Here is a 15,945-nt window from a genome sequence, read left to right as displayed (position 1 = left end):
AAGTAATCCCTACCGGTAATCCTTTTTTTTGAGAAAGTAACTGTATTCAGAATACACCAATTTAAACTGTAACTATAACGGAACACAGTTACTCTTATTTTGTATTTTAAATACGTAACGCCGTTACATGTAATCCGTTACTTCCCAACCCTGACATATGTGGATCACAGCTCCACAACAGGGTTCACTATAAAAACAATTGTGGCTAATAATTTAGGATTTATGTCAAAAAGTGTTTTATTCTGAAAGTGAAGTCGGAAATATGACGTGTATCGCTCGTGGAGCTGACAGTGGTTCATTGACCCAGTTTGGAGAAACAGCAGTCCTAAGCTGGTTTGAATGAGCGGCGCGGGGAGCGCGTGGTGGAGTGGAGAGCTTGTGCAGACTGTCTCGTGTCCAGGACGCGCGCCCTCACTCCACGCGCAGAGCACAATGCTGGAGCCCAAGTTTTCATCCACGCAATGAATCCCGCAAACGAGAGCAGAGTCGGGAGAAGTGTGGACTCGGATCATCACCTTTTTGCTGCTGGAACCTACAAACTTCTGGCTCTGACCATCGGCACCATCGGAGTGTTCGGCTTCTGTAACAACGTGGTGGTCATCATCCTGTACTGTAAATTCAAGCGGCTCCGCACACCCACAAACCTGCTGCTGGTCAACATCAGTGTGAGTGACCTGCTCGTTTCTGTCATCGGAATAAACTTTACCTTTGCTGCGTGCGTCCAAGGCGGATGGAAGTGGAGCCCGGCGACATGCGTGTGGGACGGCTTCAGCAACAGCCTGTTCGGTGAGGACCCGCCAACTCTATTTATTTATTAAAACCAACATGCATGTCAGATGTATTCATTCTTTATTTATTCTAGAAGCTGCACTGTCACATAAAAATGCTATAATATCGATTCTACGACAGTAGCCTATATGTTAAAATTGATTGAACAATTATAATGACTTTCTTTCGATTTAAATTTGCATAAACTTCCACTATTTATTAGAGGCTGCTTGATTTAATAAACCTATCTATACTGTTAGAACTGTCAATGTGTCCTAATTAAATTCATACATCATACATCTCAAACATCAAATCATTACTCTGTTGTTGTTCATTTCACTAGAATATAAGTCATATTTATCATACATGTCTCAGTTCATTATACTGGAGTTTCCTGTACAGTTTTCTTCTTCTGCAGACTATAAAACTGTTTAATAAGCCCAAAGTAATTACTTTTTGACTTAAGATGAAAAATGTAAAAGTCTCAGCCTTATTTAGAATAAAAGCATATCTGTGCATGCATACAATTATGCTGAAAGCTCATCCACAGTGTAGATAACTGCATGTTAAATGGGTATTCAAAATAATTTAAAAAAATTGCATTCAAATGCAGGTAACAGTCGAACATCACTTTGTGCACACCTCTGCCCCTTTCTCCTGGTAAACTGTGACATCAAACAAACGACCTTGAATTCTTTTCCCATTACTGAACATTTTCTTCTCATGTCTTTAAGTGTTTTTTTATTCAAAGTGAGGTCTTTCTGCAGGTATAGTTGCCTTATGCAGAGAGTGCTTTTGTCACATTTTACTGTAAGATAATTGTCCTTTTTATTGTCAGCGTAACTGTGTAGAGCTGCAGTGATGTGAATGAACAGTCAGGGTCACACTTCAGGTCCCACCCTGCAGGAAATAAAGCTCAGGAGGACGGGGGTGTGATAATGAGCTCATTAGAGTAAAACCCTCCAGGCGTTTGCTACTATATCAGCAAACTACACACATTAGAATGTCCTGTAATCATCTGTGCACATCATGATCTAAAGAACATGTATTCCAGCATCACCACACTCTGCAACACTGACTGTGTTGATCAGGTTTCATTTCTACTGTGTTCCAGAAAAACAGCCTGCACAGTCTGTGATCTTTTTAATGTTGATCGAAAGTTTATTTTAATCCAAAAACATGGGAATGCCTTCTTTCTTTGTTGACATTGAGACAGAAAGGATGTGGTTTCTTGGCCCTCACTCTGATGAGCCTGGCAGATGATTGAGATTCCAATTTCAGTTTCTACTCATCCTGAGGACTCTCCTGCCTCTCCCTCGCCGTTCACGGTGCTCTACAGCAGCTTAGATAATAAGCTCACATGTACTGTGTGACATTTTATATCCTGTTGAAACCCCCAAGGTCACACAGACCGTGATGTCATGATTTGGGAAAGGGCCGGGTGCATAATCAATCCAGATACGTAATGGTGAAAACATTTATGTTGTTATCAATGTGAAATTTAAGCGGTATTTCTAGTTGATATCGAGGGGTCTAATACGGCCAAAAACACAGCAGCATTTGACAAAACTAAAGCCAGTCAATCTGCAGTTTTTAGCTTTAATGCTCGACATTCAAACAGTTGCAACCAACTATTTTCTTACATTGCAAGTTTTGTCACCTTGACCCTTTAGATCTTAGTTTTTTGTAACTGTGTCTTGTAAACAGATGAAGGTTATATCCGTAAGTTAAGAAAGAACAGAATAAGCTCATGTTAGCAGTAGCAGCTTGGTACGTAGCCCCTTAAAGCAACAATATGTAACTTTTACGCCTTTAAATAATAGTTTCAAAGGTCAATTTAATAACAAAATAACTTTCAACAGGGAAAATGGCGTCTCCTCCATGTCCACAGAGCGGCACAATCACCTGTTTCCTGCAGTATGTAACTCTGGAGACCTTCGGTGGGTGCCAAAGCGCACCAAACCAAATTCCTAGTTCTTGTTGCTTTAAGCCCTGTCAGAGAACATGAATACTGGTTTGTTCATGATTTAATCTGCTTCAATTACAGGGCCAATTTATTGTAAACTAGGAGCACATCCAGCGCTACTTTTAAAGGCACTGAACATAAATGTGGCCGCCAGGGGACTCTCCATCCAAACAATAACAAAATATGACGTCGAGGCTGGTGGGGGAATCATAGGAGTGATTTTTATTTGCTACTCCATCCCCATCCCGATGAAAACAAACTCTGAGTTGACCATTAGTCAAAATGAACGGGCAAAGCCGACCTGAGAAAGAGAATATGTTTACCAACAAGCTAATGTATCAAATATATCATTTACATGATGTTTTTATCACAGCGGCACATACAGCAACAGTAAGGCAACTTTCAGTAGCTTTTCACTCTTCCTTATTCAGCGGTCTTTGGTGTAACATCTGGTGTTTCCATGACAATGAAAAACACGTAGCGTATGTCATGGTGGCCACCACAAAAATTATTCATACTTAGAGCTAAAGCTAAAGGAATCCTGACCTTAAAGTTCAGCTAACATTGTTAATAACTCATTCTTCAGCTCTACCTGACCTCTGGGTCTTGAAAGATAAACGCTGAAAGAATACATAAAAACAGAGCTAATGACGTAAACTGCAGCTCAGCCCCCAGCCCCTCCTGACATCTTATATCCTGCATGAACTGCCAGAGAAAAAACAATTCTAAATGTTTAACAGCTTTATTTAGTGTTTCAGCAGTTTTAATCACCGGGTATCTTTTAATTAGAAGGGAGGAGACCTTTGTGAACAAGTTTGCTCCAGAAACCTTGTGGCAGCTCGGCTGGCAGCCCCTCTTGATATTCAATGTCTGCACAGGAGCAGCAAAGAAAAAAACTTTTAAGTTCTTCACTTGATGTTTCTACAGGTTTTATTAATAATTTCTCCAAACAAATACAATCAAGTCTCAAAAATATGTGATAAGTAACTTAAGTGTTCGTTAATAAACTATGTAGAGAGTTTAAATAACGTACAATCTGGTCTTCAGTCCTCTGTCGTAGTCAGGATACCCTTTAACTTAACAGCCTTATTGAATTAAATATCAAGATAAATATTGATGCAAATTGCTTAACTTTTAATACTCAGCTGATGTTCAGCTCCACAGCTTGTAACAGTGTAAAAAAAAGAATCCCATAGCTCTTATCTGTGTCCTCTAGTCCTCTGCAGGGACGTGTCGTCATCCTGTTATATGTATTACTCAGAGGAGGTTGGTGTCAGTGTGCCCGACACGCTGGCCACAGGGACTGCAGCAACGAGCCCTGGCAGTTCTGTCAGTGCCCGTCCGTCCTCGTGAAACCCGAGCAGGGGAGCTAAAACGAGTCACTGCACAGAGTCTGTTCAGAGGCCCTTTTGTTTCTCCCTCTTATCAAGAGATGAATGAATTAAGGGTATTGGATGATTGTCGTTGGATGAATCGATAGGATACGAGATGCAGAATTGATTTTGGGCGGTGTAACATGACTCAGGCTTTCAAATGTGATCTTTGATGCACTAGAAGAACATAAAAAATGCAAATACTTTAATATAAATTGCATTCGCCATTAGTTTATAAACACTTAACTTGAGTGCAGAAAAGCATGATGCAGGTCTCAGAAGTGTGTGTGTGTGTGTGTGTGTGTGTGTGTGTGTGTGTGTGTTTGTTTGTGTGGGTGTAAAGTGTCTCTTAAAGGTTTCAAGGATTCATGACAAAATGCTTTAATGCGATGTTCAGAATGCATGATGAAGCTCATTGAGTCCAAATAGACGCTGAGTAGCCACTGACCCAGATCCTGCACTTATCGCTCTGCATTACTCAGCGTGTCTGTGTGTCTGTCTCCCCCCACCTCTCCTGTTGCCAGGCATCGTTTCCATCATGACTCTGGCGGCCCTGGCCTATGAGCGCTACATCCGGGTGGTCCATGCGCAGGTGGTGGACTTCCCCTGGGTGTGGCGGGCCATGGCCCACATCTGGCTGTACTCCCTGGCCTGGACGGGGGCTCCTCTGCTGGGGTGGAACCGCTACAAGCTGGAGATCCATCGGCTGGGCTGCTCGCTGGACTGGGCATCTAAAGACCCAAACGATGCCTCCTTCATCCTCCTCTTCCTCCTGGCCTGCTTCTTTGTGCCTGTGGGAATCATGATCTACTGCTATGGGAACATCCTCTACACTGTGCAAATGGTAAGACATGCTTTTTCTTCTGTTTCTGCATACTTTATAAATTATGAGTTAGACGAATAAACAGAATGAATCACACAGATTCATGAATGGAGGGCAGCTGCTGCTGCTGGGAAGTAAACAAGGATGACAAGGAAAACTGAATGTTGTGTTCCTACTACGAGCAAAAACTGAATAAATATATAAATGTCTGAGCTTCTCAGGAGGTAGTACATGACGTTTAAAGAACAATGGGAAAGTGGTGGATGACACAACACGCTATGATGACAGTTTTTTTCCCCCATCTATGATACGTATAGATTGACATTATTACCAACATAAATGCATAATATATTAAAAGCAAAAACAAAGTAATGAGTAAAACTGCGTGCTGTGCATCAAGCTGGGTTTAGTTTTTCTTGAAATAACATGTATATACTTAAAAAAGATAACACATCTCATTTCCAGACACTTAACAAGTTTTTCTTTGGTTTACTTTGTATAAAGACACTTAACTCCAAATTGCTCCTGCTGCTTCATCAGCGTGTGAATGTGTATGAATGGATTAGTTTAGTTAATGATGGCACTTCAAACAGTAGCCTCTGCCATCAGTGTGTGAATTTAGTGTGAATGGATGGATATGAGCTGAAGCGTAAGTCTGAACACTAGAAAGGGACTATAGAAGCTCAAGTCCATTTACCCTTTACCTTAAAATAAGATGTTTACCAGGACTCATCAGGTGAATGTGGCTTATAAAAAGTGAAGTCTTGTTCGACAAGAAAGACGCGTGCACACTTTCTAAGATTTGAGTTTTAGCAGATAATAGCTTTTGATAAATCACCGACTGGATACTTTCAAATACTATCTTACAATTTCTGCTTCCTCCAAAGGTCATAAAAACAGCTTTAAACGACAATTCACACCCTCTCAGGTCTCAGCTCACACTCACGCTCTGACTGCCTTTATCTTTTATAGTTATCAATTTAGTTCCACTCCAGCTAACTTCCAGTTCAGTTTACTTATCACCTCACTCTGAACTGCTTTCAGCACTTTGACTTGTCTTTAGCACCGAGCCCTCAAACATATTATTTCAGAAAATGTAATCTTTCCTCATTACACCTGTGAAATAAAGTACAAGATGTGTGTAGAATAGACTCTGGATCTTATTACTTTGGACAAAAGAGGGTGCAGATTCAGACGCCTCTGGGGGTTTCATTTTAATGAAACATTCTTGACCCTCTCTGGCAAAGTGCTAACCTTCACTCCTTTTTTATTTGGCCCTCCATTATCATAATATACTTCCGCACTTTTAGTGCTCGTTATGTAAAGTGGGAATAATTGGAAAGCTCATTGTACTTCGTGCCTGTACTGAGCCTCAGACATGCAGCCTTTTAAAACGTCATCAGCTGCAGAAACAGCCTGGTCGTATTGACTAAATGTAAGCAGGCTTGTGTTAAAGATTTCTGCAACGAACACAGATGAAAGTTTATCTTCAGCCAAAAAAATGCTCTAATCTGTTTGTGGCTGTGGAGCAGATGGCCACTCAAATGTTTGGACAGGATAGTATGTGAGCAAATGTGTGAATGAGAAAAAAAAATACACACAATTTTAAACCAATGACCCAGATTTCTGTCTGCATCAGTTTGGAGAAGCTACAATCTCTCCTTCAACAAGTAAGTACATTTTATTCATAAAGCACATGGACTAATATACTAGGGTCACAAAGTGATTTACAGCAACAAAAAACAACAAATCTTTAATAAAACAGGAACAAACTGCTCTAGCATCAGGTAACCCACCAACAACGTGGTCAGAAGCCATCATTTCAGTCTTACATAAGGAGGGGAAAGACCCAACTTTATGTGAAAACTATAGGCCTGTTAGCTTACTATGTAACGACTTAAAGATATTGACAAACATTTTAGCACAGAGAATGCAGAAGAATATAAAGAAAGTAATCAAACCGGACCAAACAGGGTTTATTCCTGAGAGACAAAGTGCTAACAATATTAGGCGAACATTGAATGTTATAACATATACTAAGAATAACAAACAGAATACCATGTTACTCAGTCTGGACGCCCAAAAAGCTTTCGACCGGGTGAAGTGGAGTTTTTTATACAAAACTTTGGCAGAGTTTGGGTTTAACACAACATTTATAGATTGGGTAAAAATAGTTTACAATAACCCTAAGTCAAGAATCAGAGTAAATGGATGCTGCTCAGACTTCTTCTTCCTCAAAAGAGGGGTCAGGCAGGGAGATTGTCTTAGTCCATTACTGTTTGCTGTTAGTGTTGAACCCCTGGCGGAGTCAATAAGAATGAACAAAGACATAAAAGGAATTAAAGATGAGGGGGGTTTGGAACACAAAATATCGTTATTTGCAGACGACATATTAACCTATATAAGTGAACCTTCCTCATCTGTTCCAGCTCTGTTAAATAACTTGGCTGAATATGGAGAAATATCAGGATATTTAATTAATGAGTCTAAATCTGTAGCTATGATGCTCTCAGGCAAATATCCAGCAGAACTAGAGAAGAAGGTGCATTTCAAATGGTCTAACAATGGGTTTAGATACTTAGGTATCATTGTTACCCCTGTCATATCACAGCTTTTTGAAGACAATTGATTGGAGAAATCAAAAGGGTTATAGCTAGATGGGAAATCCTGCCTCTGACTCTGATAGGGCAGCACAGCTCAGGGCTATTATTATGTGGATAACTAATGATACAGATTCTATTTGGGTAGGAATGGAACAGAACTCATGTCCAAGGTTACCTTTAGCTGCACTTCCCTTTCTGACAGAAAAGTCTCAGAGGGGAGTTACGATTACTAATGAATGCACTAGGGAAACGTTGAAGATATGGTCGATAGTACGAAAGAAATTAGGATTGTCAAACTCCACTTGCAGAGCGACTGAAATAGCATTAAATCCAGATTTTGTACCCTCCACTATGGATACAGGATACAACAAATGGGCAAACAAAGGATTGGTTTATATAGCACAAGTGTTTAAAGGACAAAACATGAAGTCTTTTGAACAACTTAGAAAGGAGTTTAATCTCCCTGCACAAGATTTTTATAAATTTCGACAATTAAGGAGTTATCTTCAGAACCATAAGGAATGGGATAACATTTGCAGAGCACCCTCTGAAATAGAGCAAGTATTTATGTCATTTACAGAAAAAGATACAAAGAAAGGTGTTATTTAAAAAATGTATAAAGCATTACAACATGAATCTGAAGATAACAACATGAGGGTTAAAGAAAAATGGGAACTAGAAACAAACATTATAATAAGAGATGAACAATGGGAGGAATCATTTAAAGAGGGACATAAATTAACAAACAGTCCAATGTGGAGGGAGTTTGACTGGAAAGTCAAAATGTGATACTTTAACACTCCATCCATCACCTCAAAATACAGCAGTACTTCTGAGTTGTGCTGGAGGGGATGTGGACTAGTGGGGCATTTTTTGGGACTGCCCAAAAGTTGTAGACTTTTGGAAAAATGTACAAAAAGAAAAAAAGAAAAAGTCAGATTGTGGGCATCAATCTAATCTTGGATCCTTCACTCTTTATTTTAGGTATAGCTCCTGATACCAACATGGACAGAGACTTGATTTTCTTGCTTAGAATTTTGCTATTAATAGCAAAGAAAACAATAACAGCATCCTGGCTGAAACCACAGCCTCCCAACACAAATCAGTGGAGACAAAGATTAAAAAATGTTTTCATCATGGAAAAAATCACAGCCAGATTACAGCTGAAAACAAATAGATTTGACGTAAAATGGGCTCCAGTGATGCAGGTAATGCCTGGGCTCTAGTCACCTCTTAATATTTTGATTTTAAATTAAATTAAATTAATTTATTTATTTTACTTTAAATGCACTTGTCTATTGTATAGCAAATTACCACTATGTTTGCAGAAGTCGTTAGTCATCCAAGGGAAAAGGATTGAAAAACGATGTGAAGGCTGCCATATGTGTGGTTATATGTAAGTCTATGTCTATCTAATGTAGGTATGAAGGAAATAGTGTGTGTATACATGTATGGATATGGATGTGTAGTTGTTTGGTAAAATGACATGTTAGGATTTCATGAGAAAATGGACAAGTGTAACTGAAAAGCATCTCCTGAAGTTGTATGTTTTATCTGTGTACTAAATAAAAAATAAGTTAAAAAAAAAAAACAGGAACAAACGAGTAGTTCATGGACCAACATTATAAAACCTGCTATGACCAGGAACAATAATTGGCACAGTAAAACATGGATCAACTGGTAGACTGAATGGACATGATTACCCATAGGCCTGTCTAAACATCAACATTTTGGCTGCTTTTTGAAAGACTCAACAGAGTCCGAAGAACGTAACAAGATGGGCAGGGAATTATGCATTTTAGGGCTGTAAATCTTTGGGTGATCATGATTCGATTTCTTGGGGTCAAGATTCGATTCAGAATCTATTAACGATTTTAAACGATTCTGGATTCATGATTCAGAGACTGGCTGAATTTCTTGCTGCTCCATTTGGCATTCTACTGAGTTAAATAGCGAGCATTAGCACTTAGCAGGGAGTGACTGATTAGTCAAAAAAAATATTTTTGGAAGTTTTAAATCTATTTAAAGTCTCAGAAGATAAGAATCTCGATTTTTACGTAAATCGATTTTTCTTCCCACCTCTAATGTGCACTGAAAATTTCCCTAAAGATTTCAGACAGGCTGCCCCTTAAATCTTCCTGAATTGCTTGTTCACACATGCACTTCAGAGCAGGAGGCTGTGTGTGTGGGGGTGAGGGGGGGGGGGAGTTCTCAGGAGGCCGTACATGACCTAAAAAGAACAGTGCGAAAGTGGTGGACACTTCAATGACCGTTTTTTTCCATCATTGCTTCGTGTAGTTCCCCGAAAGAGCAGAGAAGAATAAACTGGAGGACAGAGAACAAATGATTACACCAGTCGGCTCTAAACAGACCACCAGATGCACCCGATGCAGGATATATTTGAGATGTAGTATGATACTGTCCTGCCTGAAAATCTAACTGTGGACCCGTTTGAACCTGAAAAAAGTGGAACACTAAAATGGAAAGTATTTCATAAGGACTGTAGCACATCAATAAAAAATGAACCTGTGAATTCTTGAATACAAATAGAAACTTTCATTGATTCAGTCAGCTGCTGTAGACTGTCCTGAGGGAGTCTAGGAAACTGAAATACAAACTTTATCATCTCATCACTTCAGCTGAAGGATATGAGCTTACCTACAGAGTCTGTTGTCGAGGTATTACTGCATCGTTCTAAGAGACTTTCACAAACCAAGGCTAAGAAAATAATGAAATATAATGTTTTACATTCAAAGCTTAATACATTATAAACACATTCAAGGTCTTAGAAACATTCTTAATGAATAGTCTCCCTGTTTCACAAAAGCTACTTTAAAAGTCCAATCAGTAAGACATGTCCTGATTTAAATCATAAAGTGACCTTACTATCTCATCAGACATTAAGGAAACATGTTGAAGTGCTGGCCTCTCTGACAACAATGCAGCAGTCAGTATGTCCTCCTTCTAACTTTAGATTCTGGTCCTGAATGCTCTGGATTTGTTTGGACCAGAGAAGGTAGGCGGTTTTAAGCCCCCCCCCCCCACATACACACATGGCCGTTTTGGACCCCCTGGGTCTTAAGTGTTACTATATAAGGACTGCAACAAAAAATGTTGACCTTTTTTCAACTGAAAATATGAATTTCCAATTGACCTAACCTTGATGCGTAAACAGTCCCTCTATTCTTTGCGTTGTCTTTCAAATTTAAATGAATATTATTGAGCTTTGTGGTATACCCCTCTGTAGTATGACATTTGTTTTGATGGTGTTGACAGCGTCTTCCATTTTTTGGAAGACTGAATTTTTACGTCTTGTTAGTTGTTTCCGTCTTCGACCATCACTGGTTTTAATGACAGTCTAAAAGCCTGTCTTTGTCAGGCCAGTTTCCCACTCATGGTTAAATTTAAATTTCTCTCTCCTGTTTCTTGCAGCTGCGTTCCATTCAGGACCTGCAGACGGTCCAGATCATCAAGATCCTACGGTACGAGAAGAAGATAGCTGTCATGTTTTTCCTGATGATCTCCTGCTTCCTGGTGTGCTGGACGCCCTACGCTGTCGTCTCCATGATGGAGGCCTTCGGCAGGAAGAGCATGGTCTCTCCCACCCTGGCCATCATCCCCTCTTTCTTTGCCAAGTCCAGCACGTTCTACAACCCGCTCATCTACGTGTTCATGAGCAGAAAGGTTTGTAGCCCTGTGGCTCTGTACATAACTTTAAGGTTTGATGAACTTTCAGTGAAGGATGAGGTTGGCATTAGTTTAAGCATCGCCGGGCTAAAGTTTTGCTGCAGTCTAAAACACAATATATTTCACTGGGGAGTCGTGATTGGCCTCATCCTGGGGTTCAGTCGATTTCTTTCCCCTCCAGTGGCCAAAGCTGAACTCTCTGTGGACAAATAGGGCAAATCAATGACTTCTCAATCGTGGGCCATGGCTTTGTGCTGCTGCATTTTGAGCAGGAGGAGTGCTTCAGTATTTGTCAATGAAAGATGGTTTCTTTATTGGCATTTTGGGGATCTGTCCTACACAGAGATGCTCAGAACTTAATTTCCCAAAAGCCCAATTTCTTCATAAATATAGGGTCTATTTCAAACTGAGAGTACCATCCTCATCTTAGTATTTTTTTACTTTAATTTTCAGCACCTTAATATGTGCAGTTTTCATGTGTGTAGGAGGATGATTGTCCCTGGCATCCTCAGAGGCTGGTGCCTTGTGTGTGTGTGTGTGTGTGTGTGTGTGTGTGTGTGTGTGTGTGTGTGTGTGTGTGTGTGTGTCTCTGTGTCTGTGTGTGCATGTTTGTGTGTGTGTGTGTGTGTATGTGTGTGTGTCTCTGTGTCCGTGTGTGCATGTTTGTGTGTGTGTGTGTGTGTGTGTGTGTGTGTGTGTGTGAGTGTGAGAGAGGGACAGTAGAGCGATTAAACAAAGGGTGATATTTCATCCCTTGTATCCTCTTTCTTTTGTTTTTCACAGTTCCGCCGCTGCTTGTCGCAGCTGCTCTGCTCGCGGCTCTCTTGGTTGCAGCGCAGCCTCAAAGAGCGCCCCCTAGCTCCTGTCGAGCGTCCCATCCGACCCATCGTGGTGTCGAGGCAGTACGGCAGCAGGGACCGACCCAAAAAGAGGGTGACCTTCAGCTCCTCCTCCATCGTCTTCATCATCACCAGCCATGACTTCGATCAGATGGATGTAACCTCCAAGGCTGCAGAGTCCAGCGAGGTTAACGTCATCCAAGTGAGGCCGTTGTGATCCACAAAGACTGGACCACCCACCCAAACCCCCACCACTCTGTTTGCCTTAGGACCTTACATACAGTTCCAAGCCAAAATGACCTTACGTGACCTCTCTGGACATTTCTGCGTCTACACATGTGTAGGTGATTGTTAAGATGCGTTCAGACAAAAAGCAAAGAGAATTTTTGAAGCATGAAATGACGTACACAGTTGTTCATGCTAACAATATTTGGGCTAACAGAAGTAGCATTGAGATCGCTGTAATTTTAACTTAAGAAACAATCTTTTTTTTGTACATTTGGTAGCATCTCGAAGGTCTGCACAGCTAAAGTTGTGTCTGGTCAAAAGTCGGTGGGCTTAACAAATGAAGCACAAATGATCAGCAATCCAAGCGGTCGTTCCATGACACCGGTCACTCATTTACACCACAGGAGTGAATGGAAGAGGATGCTACAGTGTTTAGGCAGTAAATTATTAGCGATATTGTTTGTGCTTCTTGTTAAAATAGCAGAGGAGATACCAACACAGAAATTCACCTGTGCTAAAAAGCCACAAAAAGGTGAATAAAAATAGAATCTTAAGTTCCAGTTCTTGACTATAATCCCTGCTGCAAGGACTGAGATGTTTGATCATGTTTTTATTCTCCTTTTTGCACTGTACATCACATGGGAGGACTGAAAATCTTCAGTGTTTCAGCACCTTAAATTAGACCAGTCTAATTTAAATCTTATTATCAATCATAATGACTGCGATAAGTTATGACAACCAACTAACTATTACTGTTTTGACGACTCGTGTCTTAATTAAAGAGGCTATTTTGCTATTTTTCTCAGCCTGTGGACTTTTTGTGGATTTTTAGCCCAGGCAAAATTGTTGTGCAGGTATCTCCTCTGCCATTTTTTCTTCAATATTTCCTCTAGTACCGAATCACAGTCATGTTTTTGATGCTGTCAGTAGGTTCGGTTTCACAGCACCTCTGAGTATTTAATTATTTTTATTTAACATTAGGTGTGGTTGCTACTCAAACTTTAAAACCACCTGTTGTAAGTTATTTGAAGATATTGTTTTCTTCTGTATCGTATAAGAAAGGGAAGGCTTAGCCCTGCTGGCCTGTTTATATCATCCGTACCTGATAATGATATTGATTCAGCATCCCCTCTGCCTGATAATTGCTAAGAAAACACAACATCTGTTTACTTTGGGTTCATATTGCCCTGTTAGCGGGATTTCAGCGGTCATGTGACTTGCTTCATACAATGAACTGCCTAAATTTAAATGGACAGGTGTTCTCCAGCCTTTAATGATAAATTGACTTGGACTTCTATAGCACTTTTCTTGTCTTCTGACTACTCAAAGCACTTTTACACAACACTTAAAATTCACCCACTGATGGAGGAGGCTGCTACGTAAAGTGACCAACCGGCCAACAATATTCACACACCATTGGTGTAGCAGCGGGAACAATTTGAGGTTCAAGAGCCGCTCCTGTCGCCTAGCAACCACAAAAGCTGCACCAGAACTAGCTAATATAACTGACTAATCTATCAATTTAAATATAATTTCAAGTTTCACGGCCTCGTCTGTTTTTATCATTTGTTTTGCTTGATTTTTGACTAAACTTAAATAATTAATTGACATATAAAAGTGTTATATTCTGCCGTTTGATGGTCTGACTTTTTTTTTTTTTTTAATTGGCATGGAAGGTGTCTCTGGATGTTTTGGTTCACAAGGATTGCACAGGATGCATCCTCGTGGCCCCAACAGAATAAGGAGTTGAAATGGGCCGGCCTCTTTGACACAACCGGTCTTCAAATGCACCCTTACCAAGGATGCAGCCGCTGCTTTGAGACACAGCTACAGTTACTGGAAATGGCCATAAGAATTTAGCGAGCTGTGTGCTCGAAATTATCCCTCAAGCAAGTAGAAAGAAAATTGACTTCGCTTTGGTCTGATCGCAGCTTCAGCACCAACGGTCAATAATCGACTGTCAGCCCAGGATCTCCACCAAACCTTTTTCCTGACGGTGTTTTATGTAAGCAGGTAGTATGAGGGTGACATACCTTCCAACATCAGCTGTGGTGATACAAGTACTAATGATGTAGTAAGTCATATGTTTCTCTAAGGATCACACTTATGTGTTATTATATCACACAGGACATCTGCACAGCTGCGTCTTTAGAGGCCAGCTGTGATATGGATCAGACGATTTTGGTTGGTACCCAACTGTAAAATAAAGCCTCAGCTCCTTAGCCATACACCATGATACACAAACTGACCTGATCGTGTATGGATTCAATAAAGAGAAGCTATTTTAAGGTATCCGTCTTGTGTGTTTATCCCACTTCCATCTTTGTGTGCAGCGTGACGAGCGGTCGGTGTGGAAAGACATTTGGTGGATTTATATGTATGAGGACGAGCGGAGTGTAATTAGATAAGAGGAGATGAGAAAGGGACCTCAGGAGGCTCCTGTGAGACACTCCTCTCATAACCTCCTGGGCTGTCAGCTCTGAATAGATGTGATGAATTGATTTCCATGCTGGTAAAACCCTCATTCAGTGACCATGTGACCCGGCACGCCTTGTATTAATATCACTTGGTCCATGCATAGTTTGGTGTTATGGAAAATACTCTTATTTGCTATCTTTTTGTTATCCAAAGTCTCTAGAGACTCTTAGTTTAGCATAGTATGAACACTGGAAATAGTGCCTTGCTTTGAATCAGGGTTCTTAGAGATTCTTTAGGTACCGTTTAAAAAAAAAAGGCTTTTAATCAGCGAATGTGCGCTGAAACCATTTCATGAAGTTAATGTGTTTTTCTTTGCTCAGAAAAAGTGGATGTAGCCACCGATTTTGTTGAATTGGCCTTTGCCATTTTAGACTTCTTGAGCCAGAACTAGCCATGGAGAAGAAAAGGTATCACCAACCCTAGAGCTAGAATGGTTAGAAATGTGTACCTTTAATTGACAGTATCCAACAGATTATTAAGGATGCTAGTTTTGGCCGGCAAAAGCAGTTTGAACAAAATTAATTTATCAAATAAATGACAGTCAACTCCTGAAATGGATCAAGACCACTTTCGTATCTGCTTCTCAATCACAAGAAAGCCACGCCTTAAAAGAAGTCCTACCTTTTCTCCTCTTTTCTCTAAATGTGACTGAAGTTTACAACTGCAGTCAAAAATCATGCTGTATTAAAGATGATCTGAAACTAGCATATCCGCAATCTTATTCTTTTGGCCACTGCCCAGAGGTGAGGCTTGGAACAAAGATCGACGTGTGATTTCAGAGCTTTGCTTTCAGGCTCAGCTCCATCTTCACCACAATGGTCCAGAACAACGACCCCCTTCAATATGGCCGACGCTGAACCAATCCGCCCAACAATCTCACGGTCAATCTTACCCGCGGAGAGTCTTCGGCTTGCTGCTGTTTGTCTGTCTGTGTAATTGCTGCAGGAGGTGTGTCCTGGCTGGAGGCTGCAGGATCAGCTGCACCGGCCTACAAAGATATGCTGGTTTCCCTCATTCACTCTCTCTCAGCCTGAACGATGCTTGTTGATTCTTTAGTTCTTTAGGTTAGTACACTCCTCAACACCTCACACCACATAATGCTTTCACACACACCCACACTTACACCACTGATGATAAAGATGAAACACACCTCAGAACTCTGGTTATTGATTAATTCAAC

General features: G+C 40.5%; 1 protein-coding gene across 1 annotated transcript; it reads left to right on the top strand.

The window, feature by feature from the left end:
• The first annotated feature begins 259 nt into the window (after positions 1 to 259).
• opn3 (opsin 3) lies at positions 260 to 13,938 on the top strand. The gene is made up of 4 exons (XM_061040738.1): positions 260 to 786; positions 4,632 to 4,951; positions 10,966 to 11,217; positions 12,004 to 13,938. The coding sequence occupies exons 1-4, from the start codon at positions 462 to 464 to the stop codon at positions 12,274 to 12,276; spliced, it is 1,170 nt and encodes a 389-aa protein (XP_060896721.1). The 5' UTR covers positions 260 to 461; the 3' UTR covers positions 12,277 to 13,938.
• The last annotated feature ends 2,007 nt before the right edge of the window (positions 13,939 to 15,945 follow it).

The sequence above is a fragment of the Labrus mixtus genome, chromosome 6, assembly GCF_963584025.1.
Source record: "Labrus mixtus chromosome 6, fLabMix1.1, whole genome shotgun sequence".
Taxonomy (NCBI): Eukaryota; Metazoa; Chordata; class Actinopteri; order Labriformes; family Labridae; genus Labrus; species Labrus mixtus.
Note: the sequence above shows the minus strand (reverse complement) of the source record. Positions and strands in the feature narration are given on the sequence as shown.

Excerpts from the sequence above, each read along its gene's own strand:
- opn3 (XM_061040738.1), top strand. The coding sequence starts at position 462 with ATGAATCCCGCAAACGAGAGCAGAGTCGGGAGAAGTGTGGACTCGGAT. Across the intron at positions 787-4,631 it reads CTTCAGCAACAGCCTGTTCG|GCATCGTTTCCATCATGACT; the intron begins GTGAGGACCCGC and ends TCCTGTTGCCAG. Across the intron at positions 11,218-12,003 it reads ACGTGTTCATGAGCAGAAAG|TTCCGCCGCTGCTTGTCGCA; the intron begins GTTTGTAGCCCT and ends TGTTTTTCACAG.